The sequence below is a fragment of the Magnolia sinica genome, chromosome 18 (assembly GCF_029962835.1).
Source record: "Magnolia sinica isolate HGM2019 chromosome 18, MsV1, whole genome shotgun sequence".
NCBI lineage: Eukaryota > Viridiplantae > Streptophyta > Magnoliopsida > Magnoliales > Magnoliaceae > Magnolia > Magnolia sinica.
The window spans coordinates 26,124,251-26,147,631 of record NC_080590.1 but is presented as its reverse complement, the minus strand read 5'-3'; the positions used below and the strand labels follow the sequence as shown (position 1 = coordinate 26,147,631).

General features: G+C 38.0%; 1 protein-coding gene across 1 annotated transcript; it reads right to left on the bottom strand.

Moving 5' to 3' along the window:
• Positions 1-9,790: 9,790 nt before the first annotated feature.
• Positions 9,791-11,153, bottom strand: LOC131233220 (vacuolar iron transporter homolog 2-like). The gene has a single exon (XM_058229863.1). It carries the CDS (start codon positions 10,983-10,985, stop codon positions 10,290-10,292), a length of 696 nt encoding a protein of 231 aa, XP_058085846.1. The 5' UTR covers positions 10,986-11,153; the 3' UTR covers positions 9,791-10,289.
• Positions 11,154-23,381: the final 12,228 nt, after the last annotated feature.

The following is a 23,381-nucleotide window of genomic DNA, read 5'->3' as shown; positions in this document are numbered from 1 at the left end:
AAAATGACGAGGTTGCAGTACAAAGTGACGGAGTTCAGTAGACAAAGTGACAGGGTTGCGTAAAACAAAGGGGTTCAGGAGACAAAGTGACGGGGTTACAGAACAAAGTGATGGGGTTTAGTGGACAAAGTGACGGGGTTCAGTGACAAAGTGACTAGGTTCACTAGACAAAGTGACGAGGTTGCGGCATAAAGTGAAGGGGTATAGTAGACAAAGTGATAAAGTTTGGATTGGATTCAGTTACCATTAGACAAAGTGACGATGTTACGGTACAAAGTGACGGAGTTCAATAGACAAAGTACGGGTTGCGGTACAAAGTGACGGGGTTCGGAGACAAAGTGACGGGGTTCACTAGACAAAGTGACAACGTTGCAACACTAAGTGACATGGTTCAAGAGATAAAGTGATGGGGTTGCAATACAAAGTGACGGGGTTCGGTTAGACAAAGTGACGAGGTTTGGATTGGATTTAGTCGTAATAAATGGTGGGCGTGACTCTCTCTACTATTTTACGTGGTGGGGTCCATTGAGTTTTGGATCCGATTCATTCTTTGGCTCATGCCTTAAAATGATCCCTCCAAATGGATGGATGGTATGGATATAAAACATACATCATAGTGGGACCCATATAAATAGGTGACATTACTTGATTGGCGAGTCTCACTACTAATGTGGTATTGAATCCCAAATGGAAATGAAAGCGGATTGGCTACTTACCCTGCCAGGCTAGTGGTCGGTGCTAGTAAGTTCTGTTGGCCCCACTATGATGTATATGTTTCATCCATTACACTTAATCTATTTTTACATATAAATTTAGGGGTTGACCATAAATGAGAGGGATATAAATCTCATATGGACCACACCACAAGAAAACAATGGTGATTGGATATCCATCATTAAAGTCCTCCTAAGAGGCCCACCGTACTGTTTATTTGACATCCAATCCGTTGGTTTGGTCATAAAGACCCAGATGAAGGGAAATGCTTGATCCAAAACTTTTATGGCCCCCAAAAAGTTGTTAATGGTCAACGTTCATTCAGCACTATTTCATGTAATGCGGTCCACTTAAGATTGGGTTATACCTCATTTTTGGTCTTAAACCATAAAATGATCTAGAAAAATAAATGGACGGCATGGATGAAACACATACATCATGGTGGGCTCACATAGTACCGAGTGGCAGGGGAGTAGCTAGTTCGTTTCCAATGGAAACCATGGACGCGGATTCACCAGGGAAAGCCTTTTGCCTGAAGTTCCAGCATCGGGATGTATAGTGGGGTCCACCATGATGTTTGTAAGAATTTCAATCCACTCATCCATTTTTAGAGCTCATTTTAAGACATGTAACTAAAAAATAGGATGATCAAAAACTCAACTAGCCAGACGAGATGAAACAGTGGAGAAAGAAATTCCTACAGTTAAAACCTTCCTATGCGTCTTGATGTTTATATGCCATCCAAATTGTTTATAAGGTCATTTATACTAAGATGAAGTGAAAATACCAAAATATTAGACCGATGCAAAACTTTTGTGGCCATATAAATATTTCAATGGTGGACACTAAATCCCCATTGTTTCCTCTCGTGTAGCCCATTTGAGTTTTGTATACACCTTAGTTTTGGTATTATGTCCTAAAATGATATCTAAAAATAGATGAATAGGTTGGATTTATCACAAACGTCGCAATGGGCCCATCCAAAATCCTTGCGCAGGATCTTACTGCGAAAGGCTTTGGCTGGAAATCCACATCCCCACACGTGAAATTGGATTGCGTATGAGTCTTATCGCACTGAGTAAACTCTATTGGGCCCACTGTGAATTCATGTGGTTTATCTACGCGGTCCATCCATTTTTTCAAATCATTCTAGGGGTTGAGCCCAAAACTGAAGTATATCAAAAGGTCAAGTAGACCATACCAAAGGAAATAGTGGAAGTATTGATTTTCACCATTGAAATGTTTCTAAGCCCCCAGTGATGTTTATTTTTCATCCAAACTGTTTGTAAGATCACAAAGACATGGATGAATGGAAGAAACAAATATCTTCTCGATATAAAACTTCTGTGGGCCCCAACAACTTTTCAACGGTAGAATTCAATTCACACTGTTTCAGGTGGTGTGGTCCACTTGATCTTTGGATATGATTAATTTTTGTTGTAAAACCCTAAAATTAGATGATAAATGAGATGGATGGAGTTGATGCAATGCACGAATGACGACGGTGGGCTCCACAGACTATACTCTCAGTACGCTTACCTTGCTGCCCTGCTGAGTTACTCAGCACGCAAACCGCTTCCATTTAACGTCCGTTATACTTCTTATTAAATGTATTTTTCATATATGATTTTCAAGATGGATTTGCTGAGCTGCCACATGAGAGAATTCTATATCTATAGTCAACGATTGAAAAATAGAAAACAAATAAATTATCCGTCTAGATGGAAAAAAGAATTTTGAAAGGGAGTAACACAGACAACATACTTCTGCTAACTATCCGGGCAACCCCACATGTGCTACAAAAGTCTAAGAGAAATGAAAAAAACAGACACGAGGTTATCCACACAGCACAATAGAAGAGAAAGATACTATGAAATACACCGAGAATTAGAAGTGGGCACGGGAAGACTCAATTTGGGCTGACTCATTCGGATCCGACTCGACTTGAACCGAATGGGTGAGTCAGTCCGAACCGAGTAGGCTTCGCCCAATCCGAACTCAAACCGGGTTGAGTTCGAGTTACCTAGTAACTTGACCCAACTCGACCTGAAACACGACTCAATTTGAAACTCGACTCTCTAACCCTACCTATGCACCCTACCCCGAGTCGATACTAAAATCTCTCTCTCCCTCCATCATCCTCCTCATCTTCCAAGCTCGACCTCTCTCCCTCATCCTCACCTTCCAAGCTTGGCAACCACCCACCACCATCACCTTACTCCTCTTCCTCCTCCTCTCTCTCCTCTCCAGTCTCTCAGTCTCTCCCTCCCTCATCTTTCAATTTGACTCGGTGCTAACTCAATCAGACTCAGTCCGGATCAATCGAGGCCAGATTGGACTTGGATCCCAGTCAGGAATGTTGGACTCGGTATGGAGTTCGGGTCAAGCCTATTTCAAAACCTGATCGAGTCGAGTCAGCCCTAACTTAGTCCGACTTAACTCGATGCCCACCTCTGCTAACAATAAATATCCTCTGGAAGAATAGAAAATGCTACTTAAAAGAGAAACGATGCATTAAAGAAATGGGCAAGCAACTCCTCATCAGATAAGGCAGGTTCAGGATGCTTCACAGATGTCGGCCCCCACCAAGAGTTTCCATTGTTGGTCTCGAATTTGGCAACGTGGAACATGTGTGAAAGTTACGGACGTATTAGAACCGATTAAGTCTGATTCAAACTATGACCACTGACCTCGGGTATCGAGATAGAGCAAAGTTCGGTCATGAGCTCAACCGTTCATCTATTTAGCCAACTATCGTGTGCTCATTACTCATGCGATTGATGGAGGTTGGGGCTCTTCCTCCAAACGGATTGTTTTTTTTTTTGCCATAAACTTTTAAGGACTTTCGAGAGTGTAACAATTATGTAGTTGAAATCAAAAAGATTAAAGAGAGATGGATACGGGAAAAATACGGATGTCTTGCCATTACAACGGGATCACCTACCTGGTTGAGAGCAGCAGGGTACTTACTTCCTACAATAGCGTGCTAGTTAGCAAAGCAAAGGCAGTGTTACAAATTATAACTAAGGTTAACCCAGCACATAAGCATAAGTGGACGTATTCATAAGCTAAGGACTTCCTTCAAATTTGGTACGCAGACGTAAATGAAAGGGAATTACAACTAATGACTATAGCCTAAAGTTGATCCAGCGTATACGCATGGACAAACCAAGACTAGATCTATACTAAGGGTCCACCGCTACTAAGTAGAGGAGAACTAAACCTACATACATAGCCTTGCATTGAATCTATACTTGAGTTTTTCGAGTCGGAGGAGGTATTGTTCTTTGGATATGCATATAATATTTATAACTTCTTAGGGAGAAATGGAAAAATAACCACCCGTCCACATGGCACCTTCACTGAAACCATCTGGAAAAACAACAGATATATTTCATTCATCATGACCTTATTTTCATCGTGTGCTTAGAACGTACTTTAAGAATGACATGGCGGTAACAACTGCTCACCTTTATCCGGAGAAAATCAAAATACCAAAAATACCCTTGAAAAGATGAGCCAATCCCTGAATCCCCCACTAATGCTTCTCAAATATCTTTTATACCATGTGGCTAAATCTGCACCATACCGTTTATCTGATCCTTATGGATTTTGGTAGAAACACCCGTTGAATTTCCACTTCCATCAGTCATCTGGTCGTAAGGGTTGTCGGTCCTACCCCACGTCACACCCAAGAACAAAAATGCGTGCCATCTAACATGTCTCATCATGCGAACTATGAGACTTGAAACTAATACAAAATGCTTTCAACCTGGGCGTTGCATTCTTTGCAGTTGTCGCGGACTCCAAGTCTCCAACCAATGAAGACAACGTATTAGTCTGGCATAATTACAGTCTTCATGGACAGAAGATGAGAATGTGTAGGAAATAAACACACACATGCAACTAATAATCTAACTACACTATGTAATTATACATAACCATAGTTCAATTTAATGTAATTACTAGATTTCTATATATTTCCAATCTTTGCTTCTTATCAGCTAACCTGCCCGCGTCACAGATCGAGCATGTAGCACATGCAACTATGTCAATCGGCCACATAAATGTTTACCATAAGCGTACGTAGCATGCATGCAGCAGCACCAATCAAAATTCAGTTGAAGATCAACCCCCATCATATAACGGACATCACCACATAGACAAAAATAAATAAATAAATAAATAAATAAATAAATAAAAAAATCCACAGTGAACAAAATAAGGCAACAAAATCATTGCAATTTTCAGCCTACAGCTATCCATGATGTGGTTCATCATATAAACAGTCCTAATGGTGACACATGTTTGCGAGTAATGGCGGCCACCATGGTAGTATTTTTCAAATTCCTAGCACCATCTCATCAAAGCATCTTATGTCCTTTCTTACTGGTGAGCATTAATAGTTTTTCTAGTCATTCCTTAACCACAATTGGTACATTTTATTAAAGTTCCCACCACGAATCTCCAATTCGGTTGGGTTAACTCAAAGGCTTGACTAGGTATTAAACAATATTTTAAATATTATATATACATCAAAATTAAATACTTTTACCAAAAACAAAAAAAGAAGAAGAAGAAGAAAAACAATCCGCAGTGAACAAAATAAGACAACAAAATCATTGCAATTTTCAACCTACGGCTATCCATGATGTGGTTCATCGTATAAATAGTCCTTATGGTAGTGATTTTCAATTCCCAGTACCATATCATCAAAGCATCTCATGTCCTTTCCTACTAGTGAGGCATCAATAGTTTTTCTAGTCATTCCTTAACCACAATCATATATTTTATTAAAGTTCCCACCACGAATCAATCTCCAACTCGGTTGGGTTGACTCAGAGACTTGACGAGGTATTAAACAATATTTAAAATATTATATATACATCAAAATTAAAGACTTTTATCCAAAAAATAAAAATAAAAATCCATAGTGGACAAAATAAGACAACAAAATCATTGCAATTTTCAACCTACAGCTATCCATGATGTGGTTCATCATATAAATAGTCCTGATGGTAGTAATTTTCAAATTCCCAGTACCATCTCATCAAAGCATCTCATGTCCTTTCCTACTAGTGGGCATCAATAGTTTTTCTAGTCATTCCTACTCATCAAAGCATCTCATGTCCTTTCCTACCAGTGGGCATCAATAGTTTTTCTAGTCATTCCTTGACCACAATTCGTATATTTTATTAAAGTTCCCACCACGAATCAATCTCCAACTCGGTTGGATTGACTTAGAAACTTGACTAGGCATTAAACAATATTTAAAATATTATATATATACATCAAAATTAAAGACTTTTACCAAAAAAAAATAAAAAATAAAATTTTATTTTACCAAATTTAAATTTCCAAAACATTCTTCTAAGAAGGTAAAATGACCATGTTGTCCTTGTCTTTTCAAATTTTTTTTTTTTCCTAGAAAGTAGTGTGGACCACGCACATGTAATTAGATACACAGCCCTTCCGGCACAATGATGAATAGATGAACCAAAAATCTGGCTAATCCTATCATTAGATGACCATGACATAAAAACAATTTACACCACCCAAAGCCTCCAAATTCACAAGGCCCATCTGATGATCGGATAGGCCTTACTTTTGGTACTTTAATTCTGGTGGGGTGTCCTATTGGACGATGGTAGTAATTTTCAAATTCCCAGTACCATCTCATCAAAGCATCTCATGTCCTTTCCTACTAGTGGGCATCAATAGTTTTTCTAGTCATTCCTACTCATCAAAGCATCTCATGTCCTTTCCTACCAGTGGGCATCAATAGTTTTTCTAGTCATTCCTTGACCACAATTCGTATATTTTATTAAAGTTCCCACCACGAATCAATCTCCAACTCGGTTGGATTGACTTAGAAACTTGACTAGGCATTAAACAATATTTAAAATATTATATATATACATCAAAATTAAAGACTTTTACCAAAAAAAAATAAAAAATAAAATTTTATTTTACCAAATTTAAATTTCCAAAACATTCTTCTAAGAAGGTAAAATGACCATGTTGTCCTTGTCTTTTCAAATTTTTTTTTTTTCCTAGAAAGTAGTGTGGACCACGCACATGTAATTAGATACACAGCCCTTCCGGCACAATGATGAATAGATGAACCAAAAATCTGGCTAATCCTATCATTAGATGACCATGACATAAAAACAATTTACACCACCCAAAGCCTCCAAATTCACAAGGCCCATCTGATGATCGGATAGGCCTTACTTTTGGTACTTTAATTCTGGTGGGGTGTCCTATTGGACGGTTTGGATGTCATACTGATACGCACAACATGTGCCCAGAAACGCTTGACTCCCTCACTTGTAGCAGAAAAGATGAAAAATATAAAAAAGAAAGAGGAGTTGGAATCAGTCATTTAAACCCCAATATGCACATTTTGGCACTTTAACAAAGTTGAGGCATTGTTTGATAAAAATCAATTTTTCTAATGAAAATTATTATATAACCAACATGTGAATGCGAAATAAAAAAAAAAGAAGAAGGGAAAAACAAAAAAAATAAAATAAAATGAAGGCGGCTCAGCTCAAACGGGTGAGTTATCTGGGAAGAATGAACTGAGTCGACTCTAGAACTAGGAATACAGTATCATGGAGGTGAGACAACAAGAGGTGGTTCTATGGAATAAAGGTTTCATCTAATATTCCACCATAATGTGTGTCTGGCATCCACACCATAAATTAGATGCACCCTTTCATGGTGAATAATGGGCCTGAAAATCAGACCACTTTGTGACTTAGGTGGACCACACCATATATGCCCACCCATTGAAACCTTCCTGATTGTTTATAAGGCTTGCTGAGATGTATTTCAGACATCCAACTCATCAATTGTGTGTCTCCCACTTGGATGAAGGGTCAAACCAAATTTCAAGCCATTCCGAAACTAACGTGGGCCCCACGAAGTGTTTTTAGATGTTCTACAAATGATTTCACATGGTTTCAGAATGTGTGGCTCACATGATTTCCAGATATAGCTGTTTTTTGAAGTGTCGCATAATTTATAGGGGACCCACCAAATGCACGGTGTGGATGTCCAGCACTCCTCACCGTGACCCCCACAGATCTTGACATCTTGGGAAGCTCCCATGTGGTCGACCTCATGATCCTTTTCCCAATCTCAAAACCACATTCTCTTTCCCCGTGTTAACATCACGACCCTCAATGAGCCAGGCCTTGTGTTGAATTAGACTTGGATTGTTTGGGCTGGGACTTTTGTGCTGGCCCTGTTCAAAATGTTGCTTTTGTGTGCCTGGGGCCTACCCAATCGCCAGTATATATTTGACTGAAATTTAAGTAGGCTTTCCCTGGGTTTGTTTGGCCTGGATTTTGAACAAATCGGGCCAGACATATCCCTCTAGGATTATTTGAACCACTGATTTTCTTTGGCCCAGGCCTGACCCATTTGCCTCCATGTAAACTACCCAAAACATGCATGCATGAATGTAAACTCCCAAATAAAATCAGTGGAAGGCAAAGCCACATGGGCTAATAATCTAGCATATAGCTTGCTTATTTTCCTTTTTTATTTTTTCAGTGTTAAGTTAACATATAGAATTATGGGAAGAGAAAACCTTTCATACTCTAGCAAAATGTGATGGATTATACACAGGTATTTGTTAATTACTTAAAAATCCATGCACAGCATACATATAATTCATATTAAACTCTCTAAACCATGGGTCCTGTTTTTTTTCATCATCGGGCTTGAGCAAGAATCACAGGAATAAAATAGATTCATATAAAATCTATATGTCATCTACACTTAGGGTCCTTACTCTTGCCTGGGTGGTAGACTCCCAGGAGTTTCAACTCCCAGTCAAGGGTTCGAGTGCCCATAGGTGGTGAAATTCCACTAGCGTGAGTGTGTGGGATGTGTGTGCTTGTGTTAAAAAAATGACTTCATGTAAGAAAGGATTTACCGGATTCCATTTTCCGGAGTCGCAACCATCCATTGCAGATAATTTAGTTCTGGTTGGTAAATGCTCAAAACCCTAGTAAGCTTATAAATTTGATCATGACCAAGTGCCTTGTGGATCATCTCATACCTTGTGATTGGTGTTTATCATTACAATATCTTGAGCCTTTTTAATACAAAGGATTTACTTGTTAGTAATACACTAACCTCCATTCTTCCTTACACCTCTTGTTTTACACCGGTATCCTCATAGATCAGGATTGATATAGAGAGAATGAATGCATTTCCTATTATAAGTAAGTGGAATAGATAGAACATGATATGGATCATACTGCATTACTTATTCTACTAGATTTTACGGAGCCTAGATGTATTTGAAACAACATCTAATTATCTTACTATTGGCCTGAGGAACATTTATTGGATGGTCAAAAATTATAAATATCCAATGGTTATATGCTAACAAACAACTGTCCATGAATGAAAAGTTAGGATTGATATAGAGAGAATGAATGCATTTCATACTATGAGTAAGTGGAATAGATAGAACATGATATGGATCATACTGCATTACTTAATCTACCAGATTTTACGGAGCCCCGATGTATCTGAAACAAAATTTAATTATCTTACTATTGGCTTGAGGAACATTTATTGGATGGTCAAAAATTATAAATATCCAATGGTTATATGCTAACAAACAACTGTCCATGAATGAAAAGTTAGGATTGTTCAACCAATATTTGGGAATGCGACTTACCAACGGTGGGTTCTACAATTTTGTTTGTTTAATCTGAGTTAATGCATGACTGTGTGTATAATTTTTAATTGTCGGCTCATCAAGCATCATATCATCGTATAGATTGTTTGGTTTTCTAATTTTTTTTTTTATAAAATGTAAAGTAAATGAGCCATCATTATCATTTTCAGGAGTTCATTTAAACATGAATTATGGCTTGAGGAAAGGAAGAACATAAGGTAAACTATAATCATTATATTTTTATATTATAAAATTACAAATTTTCCAAGAAGTAAATAAAACTGCTATATCACCACACAATTATAATAGTATACGATCATTACTCATTCACAACAATTTACCTTTATAATTGGAAAACAAAACAAACCCTACAGTACAAAATACTTCTCTTACAAGGATCCACAGTCCCATAATAACCAAGTATACCTAGGATTTCAGTTTGCACTAGTGTACCCCATGGTGATGATCTAGACCATCTCTATATTGCAGCCCACCGTAGATATATCAAGTCCCAAAACTCTTCCAGATTGAAAGATCTTAGCCACCAATCTTATACTCTTCCACTCGAATATAGCCTGTGATGTATTTCCTTTCGTAATCATCCATTTGCTGCCCACATATTGAAATAATAAGACTGCCCAATAGATGAGACTTTAAGTGCATAATCCATCCATGGCGAGAACCAACAGATCAATGGTCCAGATCACTAAACCATGACTCCAATTATACAAAATAAAAACCATTTCAAATACATACTTAAATCCACCACAATAACCTAATATAAACTTTTTAAAAGCTAAATTACACTAACATGTAAATACTAGTTTTTATTTACTTATTTTTATTTTTTTAAGTCCATGAAGAGTTACTACTAAGATAGTTTCAACCCAAATGCAATTCCAAAGACCTTAATCACACCATACGTGAATATCATCGCCACCCATCCACCTACTAAAACCCTAGCCATAGATCTCCACACAGATGCACGACCAAGCATGGCCCCCGCAGCGCCGAACCCGGCCAAGCCCAAGCTAGTCGCAGCGCACACGACTCCTATGCGCACTGACCATGTGTGTATGAACCCACCTGACAACAACGGCAAGATAGCCCCCATTGCAAATGCTATAAATGAGGCTACTGCAGCTCGAATCGGGCTCGGCAGGTGGGCCACCATATCATCGGTCTCTTCACGTCCGTTCTCTATCTTCTCTCTCTCCATTTGGGCTACTTCAATATCGTATTGGGTATAGACCGACATGAACTCTCCTATGGCCATGCTGCATGCACCTGCGATTAGGCCAGCTAGGCCGGACACTAGCATGGCTTTGGTTGTACCGTTGACAGCACCGACTCCGATCATGATCGAGGCAACGGAGATAAGCCCGTCAGTGGCTCCGAGTACGGCAGCACGAAGCCATTGGGCCCGTGATACGTAATCAAACGGTTGGGATTCGTCATGGATTTGGTCGGATGGTGGAAAGTCATGGATTTGGTTGGATGGTGGAAATGAGGATGGGATTGTAAGTTGAATGGAGGTGTCTTGAGTATGTTCGGAAGCAGACGACATGGTTTGTAGAGTGAGGAAGAGAGAACGGCTTTTGGGCTACTTGGGATTATGGACGGCACACGCCTAGAGAGAAAAGGGAGATGGGAAGTGTGGAGAGCACACGCCTCCAAGTATCTATTTATAAAGAGGAAAGCATTTAAATATTCTGAAACTGTTTTAAGGACAATACACCGGACTTAGTTGTGTACATTGCATATAATAAATTTAAGTTAATATCCCAAGTTTCTTTCTATTATTTGATTGTTTAAATATCTGGATTGGTGAAATTTATTGGACAGTTAAAATTAAATGGTCTTTTGTGACTAGTAATCAGAGGTTATGATTTCACATGTAACCTGATTGTGGATATGTCATTTAACAGAGGGTAGGTTCCACATTTCACATGGTTTCTTTTGAGTTTGTATACGCCAGCTATTCAATATCTAAGTGCTTGTGTATCAAGCGACCTACGTTAACAGAGTATCAAATAACTTTTCGGTTTTTTAGAGTGATCGATCGATCGAGAGGGGTCTGGTTACGTCGGTACCGTGTGATACTGGAAAACATTAGTGGGTCTTAGGAAGTTTTTAATAGCAAACGGTTAATCACGACTGTTTCGTGTGGTGCAGTCCGGGGCCCACAGATTTTCCAGTGGCACACAGTACCGAGGTGGGCGGAGTGTGTTACTCGGAACGGATTGGCTACTCCCCCTGCCACTAGCCCCGTGGCTGGTGGTCAGTGATCTGTGGGCCCGACCATGATATATGTGTTTCATCCATTCCGTTCATCCATTTTTTAAGATTATTTTAGGTCTTCATCTCAAAAATGAGAGGGATATAAATCTTAGGTCGATCACACCACAGGAAAACAATAGTGATTGGATATCCATCATTAAAATCCTCCTAAGGCCCACTGTACTGTTTATTTGACATCCAATCTGTTGATTAGGTCATAAAGGCCCAGATGAAGGGAAAAAACAAAGATCAGATTGATTCAAAACTTTTATATCTCCCAAAAGGTTTTTAATGGTCAAAGATCTTTGAAAACTGCTTCCTTTAATGTGGTCCATTTGATATTGGGATATATCTGATTGCTAGCATATTTATATAAAATCATATGGAAAAGTTGATAGACGGAATGGATGAAACACATACGTCATGGTGTGTCCCACAGAGCACCGACAACCAGCCATTGGCTGGTGGCAGAGGGGTAGCCAATCCGTTCCCGTGATACTCCTACGCAATTCCGAGTTCGGAATGCGGAAGGCACACGCCTCTGAGGATCTGTATATAAAGAGAACAAACATTGATACTGTGGCTGAGTGTGATGGATGATGAGCATGCACTTATAATTTGCTTACGTGGAATACCGGTAATTTAAGTTAAAATTTCAAAATATGGACCCACGTTTAGATATATCTTGATTTTTTTTCCTCTTACTATCGAATTGGATGGTTAAAATGAAAAATATCTAATGGTTAGATTTCGACGACCATGTATCTCATTAATATATGTTACGATTTTACGAATAAAATAATTTTAGAGCTGTCACTTATAGACAGTGGATTGAACAATTCAGACGGTTTAGTTTGAGTTATTGTATGCCACGTGTGCAATTTCTAAGTGGTTGCGTATCAAGTTTCCTGCATTGCCAGAGTATCGAAAAGATTCCCGATTCCCATCTATGCACACAGAAAGTAGATAAATTTGGGACTGTAGACCCCACCTTCTGTTTTCATTTTGAGTCGGGATCTGTTATTAGTGAATGGTGACGTGGACCAATGAGAATTAGGGTATCAGGAATTCTCTGTTGACCTGATAACAGAGGATCCGGACTCATTTTTTATGAGTTTACCAACTCTACCCTTATGTCTACACGTGGCCACGCATGACATCATGCAGCGTGCATAGGTCATCTGATCCACGGATCTAGCATGCCCAACATGTAGTCTGTGTACGACCTATCTCTAGTATCCCAGAGGTCAACTCATCAGTTGGATCAGTTCGTTTCAACGGTCCACATTCAGTGTACATGTGCGGCCCAAATGATGAATGAACACGTGTGACTTTTGTGTCCGTCCAGCTACCCCTCTATGGAACGCGGATTAGCTGCGACCCGGGAACCAGTGATGTGGGCGGGGCCCACCTCGATGTATCCATTGCATATCCTTTTCCATATTATTTTAGGGCATGGTCACAAAAATGAAGCACATAAAAATCTCTGGTGGACCACACCACAGAAAAACAGTGGTCATTGAAAGCTCACCATTAAAAACCTCCGTAACGTTTATTTGACATCTAACCTGTTTATAAGGGCGCAGCTTCATCCACGGAGGTGGGTGAACCCCTGACTGTGGGGCCCCATACATCCAGGCGCTGTTTTGAAAGCTTATTTTAGGGCATGATCTCAAAATGAAGCAGATACAATTATATCTAGACTAGTATATCATTGGACACAGCATTGACCAATAAAATTTTCATGTGGACCACGAAAGTTTTTGATCAAGTTGATGTTTATGTGGTCCCTTCATCTAGGTCTTTGTAACCTTATCAACTAGTTGGATTGCTAATAAACATTCGAATCTCCTAAGAAGTTTTTAATGGTGGGAATCTAATCATCATTGTTTTCTAGTGAGGTCCATCTAAGATTTGAATCTGCTTCATTTTTTAATCATACAAATCTCCTTCATTTTTGAATCATTTCCTAAAATGAGCTTTCAAAACGGAAGAACAATGTGGATGAAAGGAACATAGATCATGGCCAGCTCAACCACATGGGATCCACCCAACTCAGTTAGGAAATGCCCATTCATTAGGTTTGTGGCCAATGAAGGAACGATCCCATAGGTTGCCTGGATCAAATCATCATACAAATATGCCATGTATGTGGTGGTGCACAATCAAAAGTCACAAAAGGTAAATAATAACCCTTTTCAAAAAATAATAAGAAGAAGGAAAAAAGATTAAATAAAAAAAATTGAAAGATGGAACGAGAAGGCATCAGCTGCCATATCCAATATTCACTCTCTTTTAACATACTAGAAGATTAACACTTAAAAAGACAGAATTTAACAATGGATGCCTGGATATTATATATATGATATGTACCAATCATAACAAAATTAGGTCATGGGCCAATCCAGGGTTGATCCCAAATGATGCTTGGATCAGAACATTATACAAATGTGTTGTGTGTCAGACAATCATATAAAATTAATATAAGAAAAATGCATGGACAGCCTGGAAGGAAGGAATAGGCATAGGCTATCTTATATGAATTAACGTTTTAAGGTTTATTTGTTTTGCCAACTATCCGGATAATATAAAGTAAATGTGTCATTATTATGATTTTATAAAAATTTTATTTTTTAATTATTACATTTTTTCATAATATTAATATAAAAATCTTGAATTTAAATAATTAATGACATCAATTTAATAATGATTAGACATTAATGTAAAATGCCATCATTAGAATTTTATCATAGATAAATCAAAGACGAAAATCTACAATTAAATGCATGTATTGTCAGTGATCATTTGCACATTTTCTCTACATTACTACAATAATGAGTGAAACAAATATGCCCTCAAGGGGTTGTTTGGCACCAAGAATTTGTTAGGATCCCAGTGGATTCCAAATCCCCTTATATGTTTGCACAATAAAATAGTTGAGGTTTTTAAATACTGGGCTTTTAAATTCCTTCAAAAAAGCTAGGATTGTGTCTAAAATCCTACCAATAGTTGAATGTGTAACTTGTGTCACTAGACTATTAATCTATTGGGCACATGACCCACTAATGATATCCCGAAATAATTAAATTATCAATTGCATTACTATAATTACTATGATAATCTATGTCATTTAAACATTATCCATGTAAATCAATGGTTAAAAATTGTTGGTTAGTCACTCAGATGAGATCTTATAGTTATGGTCTATTCGAGACTTAGAATTTCATCATGCTCAGGCAAAGTATATATTTCAACGGGCCTCTTACAGCCATAGTGTCAAACATTACATACATTATACATATACTAATTAGAGATATTAAAATTGATATAGTAATTAAATTCAAACTTCCGTAAATATACTATATATGGCTACTTCTGTACCAGAGGGGTTTCTAAATTTAGGGTGCCAAAAACAATGGAAGGATTCCAAATCCGCGCTCTGATAGAGAGGGTCTGATTGGCAGCCGTCATGGGGCGGTGTAGATAGATAGCCATCCAGATATGGTTATTCTAATCTGATTACTCTTGTGATGACGATGATTAATTGGCGTTTGGCAGTGACACAGACTATTAGTATAAACTTACGTGAATAGCAACATCAGCTGCTTGGCGTGACACGAATTAACATATTGTATATTAATGATAAAATAGACAAATTTATAATTTAATTTTAAAAATAAATAAATTAGATTGAGTTCCAGCTTGGATCACAAACCACATACCCCACATATTCAACGGTTAGAATTGACAATGATGGGCCATTTGGGCCATTTGGCCATGATGCAATACGATGACTTTCTACGTCTGCTGTATATGAGCTATCATTATGTATACAAAACTAGATGCAGACTCTGGCTGCGTGGACCCACTGTGTTTTATGGGTACCATCCAACCCTTGGATTAAGTGAGCCCTACCAACATGATTGGATGCTCCAAAAAAGAGGCCTGTCTGATTATTATTTGGGCGAAAACAATGGCAAAACACCCCAAAAGCTACGAGTTCATATGGTGGCCCACGTAATTTTTGGATTGGCCTGACCTTGGGGCATTCAACTTTCACAGTGGGCCACCTAAGGTGAACGATTGGACGTCATGTATAGAAAGAACGGTTCAGATCATCGAAAACCTCAGCATGTGGGCTCAGTGGACGGCGACATAAGATGCAATATGAGAGAGATCCGATCTTATCGGTAGAAAAACTTTCATTGGGATTCTGATAAGATAGGCTGCCCACCGTATCACTGCAGGAAAACCGAGGATTGGGACTGGAATCCTCTGCAACGCACCAAGTCTGTGTGGCCCACCATGTTGTAAACGTAAATCCGTTCTGTCCATCAGATCATATCCTTAGTGTTAGCTTTGAGGATAAAAATCAGGAAAATCCACAACTCGGATGGACCACATCGCATGGAACAATGAGGATGAGATGCCAACCATAGGTATAACTAACGTGAGCAGATACAAAAATAAGCCAGATAGAAAACTCAGGAAATTAACGGTTTTGGGAGGAATTTTACGTTGTTCTCGCATTGGTGGTGCCCATATGAGTGTCTATTTAGGCTTATGTTTTGTACGTACGGTTCAAATTATGATTTTCACCTGATGGACGGAGTGGATTTTACATATACAAATTAACAGCTCATGTGTTTTACACGGCCAAAAAAAACGTAGAAGATTCTGGCCTCCTTTCATTTATTTAATTTTCTTTTCACTTCTTCTCAGGCAACGTGGGACGTGGGGCCCACTGTTCTTTCTACGACATCTGTAGAATAAGCTTATCCTGTGATGAAGGGCGTGAGACCCATCGTGATCCGTCCATCACATTCGCCACATTTTCTCCTTCCACCTCAAAATTCAGGCCCTTTCAAGTGTGCCACATCATATAAATCATTCCGAAAACCTCTAAAATCATAGGGTCATGTGGCCCACTTCAGTTTGGAATGGCCTAATTACCCTTATGTTGAACGAACAAGATGGCGTACACTAAACATGGTGGGCCCCACACACACTGGAAGATTTTAATGGTGAACATTCCCATCCCAATTGTGCGGTGTGTGTAACCAACCTTAGTTTTGGATCGGGCTGATCTGTGGTATACAAGGTGAAGTTAACAGGGCCCACCTCATTGATGGATTTGGATTGGATGTGGCCATACATATATCAAGGTGGGCCTCACATATCGTGTGTAGTAGAAGCTATATGACATGTTAGGTTTTTTCAAAGTAAGAAGAAAAGAAATTTTATTTTGGAAAAAGAATAGTTGTTGCTTTGGTAATTGTTGTTGTGAATGGTGATACTTCTTGAAAAAGGGAGCATTTTTGAATTTGAAAAGGAGGGATGCCATTGTTGGAAAGCCACTACCATTGACAAAAAAACACCATGGAAGAAGATTTTTTTCCTGAAAAGAGTCTTAAGCATCTCTTGTGATTCTATATAAACCCATCTTTAGGTCAATCCGAATATATAATTCCAACAATCTCCTCTTCATCTTTTTCTTCTCCACCATTTTCGTTTTTTGGAAGGTTTTTGTAAAGATACAGTTTTCAGGCGCTAAATTGTAAATAATTTTCAATTAATAAATTAAAAACAGTTTTCAAGGGGTAAATTATAACAACACATAAGTTAGGGTTGTACACTGTAAAAGTGTATTTGGGGTGCAATTTTTGATTTTGCAGGCCGAAACCCACATTTCTCCGATCTTGGAGAAGAGACTTTTGTATCCTGGAGGTAGATTTGTTGTAACCCTCTTGCAAATTGGCTTAATCACCAGTAGGGTGCAAATATCGCCTTAAAGATAGCGACATCGTAACACGCCTTAAGCCTATCTTTAAGTGATTCATTTTCTATTTTTCCACTTCAAAAAATAACAATTTTAAGGCGATATTATGGTCTCTTCTATGGGTCATCCTGACTTTGTTCGAATTACGCCGTTTGATGGCTTAAATTTTCTTCAATAGCAATCGAGGGTCCATCTCTTACTCACATCACTCAAGTTGGATCACGTGCTCACTCAAGATCTCCGTTCACCACCATCTGACAATGATACGTTAGAACAAATTCAAAAGAGACAAAGTTGGGAGCGTAACGACTACCTATGCAAAGGTCATATCTTCAACGCTCTTTCTAATTCGTTATACGCTGTTTACCGTCAAAAGAAGACTGCTAAGGATTTGTAGCAGGCGTTGCTCACCAAATATACATCAGAGGATGAAAGCAACAAAAAATTCCTTGTAAGTCAGTTTTTAGAATTCAAAATGTTGGATGAAAAATCCGTCCTTAATCAAGTACATAAGTTACAAGTCATCATCCAACAGATTATTACTGATGTCACTAATCTCGACGAATCCTTCTAAGTATCCACAATTATTGCTAAACTTCCACTTAAATGGAAGGATACTAGAAAATCATTGAAACAGAATATTAAAAAAAAAAAAGTTGTTAGAGGACCTCCTAATATTTCTTCGAATAGAAGAAGAATCAAGGCTCTGTAACAAAAAGGAAGAACAACAGGAGGCTTTAAGTAATGCTAATATAGTCGAGAATAGAGTGAATTGGGAATCGGAGAAGCCACCTTTTAAGAAAGATGATAAGATCAAACCTAATAACCAAGGGTTCAAAAAAAACACATCCAAGATGGGTCTATGCTTCTTTTGTAAAATCTCTGGTCACTTTAAGAAAGCCTGTCAAAAATATAAAAAGAAAATATAAGAAAAGAAACAGCAAGTCAATATGACGGAAGACATGAATCTGACAGCTGTCGTCTCTGAAGTTAATATGGTAAATAAAGATATTAAATGTGGGTAGATTCTGGCGCTACCAGACATGTTTATATAAATTACAACATGTTTAATTCCTACAAATTAGTGGGAGATAATTAAGAACTATATATGGGGAATGCTTCCGCATGCAAGATTGTAGGAAAAGGGAAGATACGTCTTAATCTAATTTTTAAAAAAGTCCTTACTCTGAACGATGTTCTGCATGTACCGGATATTAGGAGAAATCTTATATCAACTAGTCTACTGACTAAGTTTGGATTCAGACTCCTATTTGAATCTAATAAATTCATTGTGTCTAAAAATGGGATATATGTACGGAAGGGCTATATATCCAATGGAATATTCAAATTGAACCTTATAAATAAAAATTCTTCTTACATTTATATGCTTGATTCACATGATGTTTGGCATACTAGATTAGGACATATTAGTTATCATAGAATATATAATATGTTTAATCTTAATTTAATTCCTAAGTATACAAAACCTAATGACAAATGTAGTATTTGTGTACAATCCAAAATAACTAGAAAACTGTTTCCAATAGTGGAAAGAGAATCACAACTCCTACACCTAGTTCATAGTGACATATATGAAATGAGTGGTTTAATAACAAGAGGAGAAAAGAGGTACTTTATAACCTTTATAAATGGTTTCTTCCGTTATACCTTAGTATACCTACTAAAGAATAAAGATAAGGTACTATAAAAATTCAAGATATACAAGGTAGAAGTTGAGAACCAATTAGACCTAAAGATTAAAATTCTAAGATCGGACAGGGGAGGAGAATATCTGTCCTTAGAATTCTCGGAGTTTTACAAAACTCATGATATAATTCACTAAATTACAGCTCCCTATTCACCCCCAACAAAATGGGATAGCAGAACGAAAAAATAGGTCTCTCATAGACATGGTAAACTCTATGCTCAATAATGCGTACTTAAGTTCAGATTTTTGAGAAGAAGCCCTATTGACTACCGTCATATCTGTAATAGGATACCTCACTCTAAGACTTGTAAGACTCCATATGAACTATGGAAGAATAAGATTCCTAAACTCTCATACTTCAATGTATGAGGTTGTAGAGCCTTGGTTAGGCTTACTGATCCTAAAAGGCCCAAGATAGGGTTGAGATCTCTTGAGTGTATTTTCATAAAATATGCACAAAATAGTAGGGTTTATAGGTTTCTAATTGTAGAATCTAATCATCCGATCCTGATAAATACTATAATAGAATCTAGAGATGTCTAGTTTTATAAAAACTCATTCTCTTCTATAACTAGAAAAGAGACAAGACCTCAAAATCCTGGTACAAGCAGTAGTTCTCAAATACTTGATCAAGATACTAGCAGTCTCGATATACAAGACGTAGAAGAACCAAGAGGATCAGAAAAGGTACATCTTTTAGACTCGACTTCTACCTTCTGATAATAGAAGGAGATAAAGATAACATAATAAATGAAACCATGTTAATTTGTAAAATAGAAAATGATCCAGTAACAATAGATGATGCCCTTAGATCTCAGGATGCTTCTTTTTAGAAAGAAGCTATAAATGATGAGATGGATTTTATATTGCAAAATGGAATATGGAAACTTGTTGAACTACTTATAGGATAAAAACCAATAATCTGTAAATGGATTTTCAAAAGAAAATTAAGACCAGATGGAACTACAGAAAGGTTTAAGGATAGATTAGTGGTTAGAGGATTTACAGAAGGTATTGATTTTTTTGATACTTATGCTCTAGTAGCAAGGATATCAACTATCCGAGTTTTAGTTGCTGTAGTATCCATTCATAAGTTAGAAATCAATCAAATGGATGTGAAGATAGATTTTTTAAATGGTGACCTTGATGAAGAAGTTTATATGGGGCAATCAGAAGGTTTTATAGTTCTAGGACATGAAAATAACGTGTGTAAATTGATCAAGTCACTATATGGACTTAAACAAGCACCTAAACAATGGCATGAAAAATTCGATAAAGTACTCATCTCATATGGCTTTAAGATTAATGAATCTGATAAATGTATATATTCAAAATTCTCTGATAATAAAGGAGTAATTATATGTCTTTATGTAGATGATATGCTAATCTTTAATATATGTTTAGAAGTTATAAATAATATTAAAAGATTCTTATCATCCAGTTTTAACATGAAAGATATGGGTGAAGCTAATATGATTTTAGGTATCAAACTATTAAGAAACAATGATGGTATAACTCTATCTCAATCACATTATATTGAAAAGACACTTAAAAAGTTTGATCACTATGATAAGAACTCAGTTTCTACTCCATTTGATTCTAATATCAAGTCAATTAAAAATGAAGGTCGTAGTGTATCTCAGTTAGAGTATTTAAAGGTGTTTGGCAGTCTTATGTATGCTATGATTTCTACTCGATTTGATATTACTTTTATAGTAGGTAAATTGAGTAGATTTACAAGTAATCCAAGTTTAGATCATTGAAATGCTATTTCTAAAGTACTCAGATACTTGAGAAAAACTATTAACTATAGTTTACATTTTTCTAGTTACCCTAGTGTACTTAAAGGGTATAGTGATGCAAGTTGGGTTACTGATTCTAATGAATCTAAGTCTATCAGTGGATGTATTTCTACACTTAGAAGAGCTGTCATTTCTTAGGGATCCAAGAAGCAAACTTGCATATCTTACTCTACCATGGAATCTGTCACGCCCCAAACTCGAAAAACGGGCTCATAAAATTCTTGATCACCGAAGCCGGCGCCGACAGCCTCCGTAGTGCCCCATTCTCGGATCCCAGCACTCACATGCTAGATTCCGATCCTGGAATCCTACAAGGAGATTTCCAACATACTTTTGTCTCGTAATAAGCATAATCACAAGTTTACCCAAATCATAAAGGCAACATCATCATCACATATCTACTAATGTAATCATTTGAATACAATGCTAAAAGGAAAATACATATGTCAAACCCAAGCTCCATAAGTCAGCTACATGCTCCAAGCGCTACGCTGCTGCAACTTAACATCACCTGCATGCATCTATCGTGCGTAAGCTTACAAAAGCTTAGAGGGTGGTGAAAGTATGTGCGCAAGATAAGTGCCAAGTATAACATAAAGCCCATAAATTATACATCATCAGGATAAGTAGAAACACTGACAAGATCGTGAATCATACGATATCAGAGTAAGCGAAAATATACTGGTAAGTCCATGAGTGCTATCAGCCGTACCAAGGCTATGCAATGCAAAACATAATAAGACAATAACAGATACTGAGGATGCAATACAATATACAAATCCTGACGAGTCACAAACACCATCAACCTCATCTAAGCCATATAAGTGCAAAAATATAGTAACCCAAAATGCTAAGTACTGCGGATGTAATGTAATTAGGGTTGTTTACGAGTCAAGCTAGCTCGAAAAGCTCGCTCGACTCGGCTCGAGTAAGCTCGGATTGACTTGGCTTGATTGGTCAATTCGAGCCAAGCCAAGCTAATTATTTGAAGCTCGAGTTGAGTTCAAGCCAAGCTCGACCATGGGGCATTTCAACTCGACTCGACTCGGCTCGATTAATAAATATATTAAATATTATATTATATTATATTATATATATTTATATATATATATATATAAGTTTTAAGTTTAAACTTAAAAATAAAAAAATAAAAAACAAACCCTAGATTCTCTACCCGACCGCACGCACCCCCTTCCCTTTCCCTTTCTTCTCTTTCTCTGCCCACTGCTAGTCGCATGCCCGCCCCGACCACCACCACTAGTTTTCATTTCAGCTCTACAATAGTATGATTTCAATCTCTTGAGATCTACTTCTTAGGTGAGAAACCCAAGAAATTCGAGATAGGTTCTTCTTAGATTTGTTAGAGTTTCAAGGAAATCCAATGATCTGATTGACTAGAGCTCTTTACTTGGATTTCTGATCTGTGTTTTGCTCTGTTTCTTTTCTAGTACTTGGATTTTTACTGGTGGAAGAAGATCAAGAACAGATCGGTTCTTACAGGTTTCCTCATCCGATTTGAAGCTTTGTTTGGTTTTTTCATCGGGTTTTGCTTTGATTCTCTTAAGATTTTTGAATTTTTCATCAATGGAGGAGGATCAAGAACAAAATCCATTACTCTCTCACCCAACAAGCTCGAGCTCGATTCGAGATAAACTCGACTCGACTCGAATCGAACCACTAGCTAGCTCGACTCGACCTCGACTCGACAGCTTTGGTAAACAAGCCAAGCTTCAATGTTGAGCTCGAGGCTAAGCTCGAGCTCGAGCTCGAACTCAAGTACATCATGGACAAGCCAAGCCAAGCTTGGCCCACCTCGACTCGACTCGGCTCGATGCCCACCTCTAAATGTAATATGTGGTGCGAATGAAATGGCCATGCTGGAATGTGAAGTCGGGATGATAGTACGTGGTATCGCAGGTTACGGGGTTCACCACAAGAGACTTCTATCCAAACCAGTCCCATACCTAAATTTGGATAGTCTGACTCAATGTGGTAAGATCCTGATCTCAGGTTAGTCACGTGCCCAACCGAAATCTTGGCCATGCGAAGTTACAGGTAACAAATAGTTACGCATCACTAGCCCGAGTGGATAGTGAATGAATGAATATGTAATTCTTGCTCAATAAGTCCACATATCAGTACGGTTGCTCTCTGGAGAAATCACCGGGGTCTATTACACTCCACACTAACTGCCTCCTCCCTAGTTACACAGCCAAGCAAGTGGAAGAGACCGCACTATCCACCTGCCAATATCGGGCTCGACTCGTCGATAGCGGACCCATTTACGAGCTGGTCATACTCAGCCTAGCTTATAGCCCCCTCACTCGGGTGGATAAGGCCACACCCCCTTCCAACCGATCATGACACAGTAAGAGACACGACCTCATGGTATAG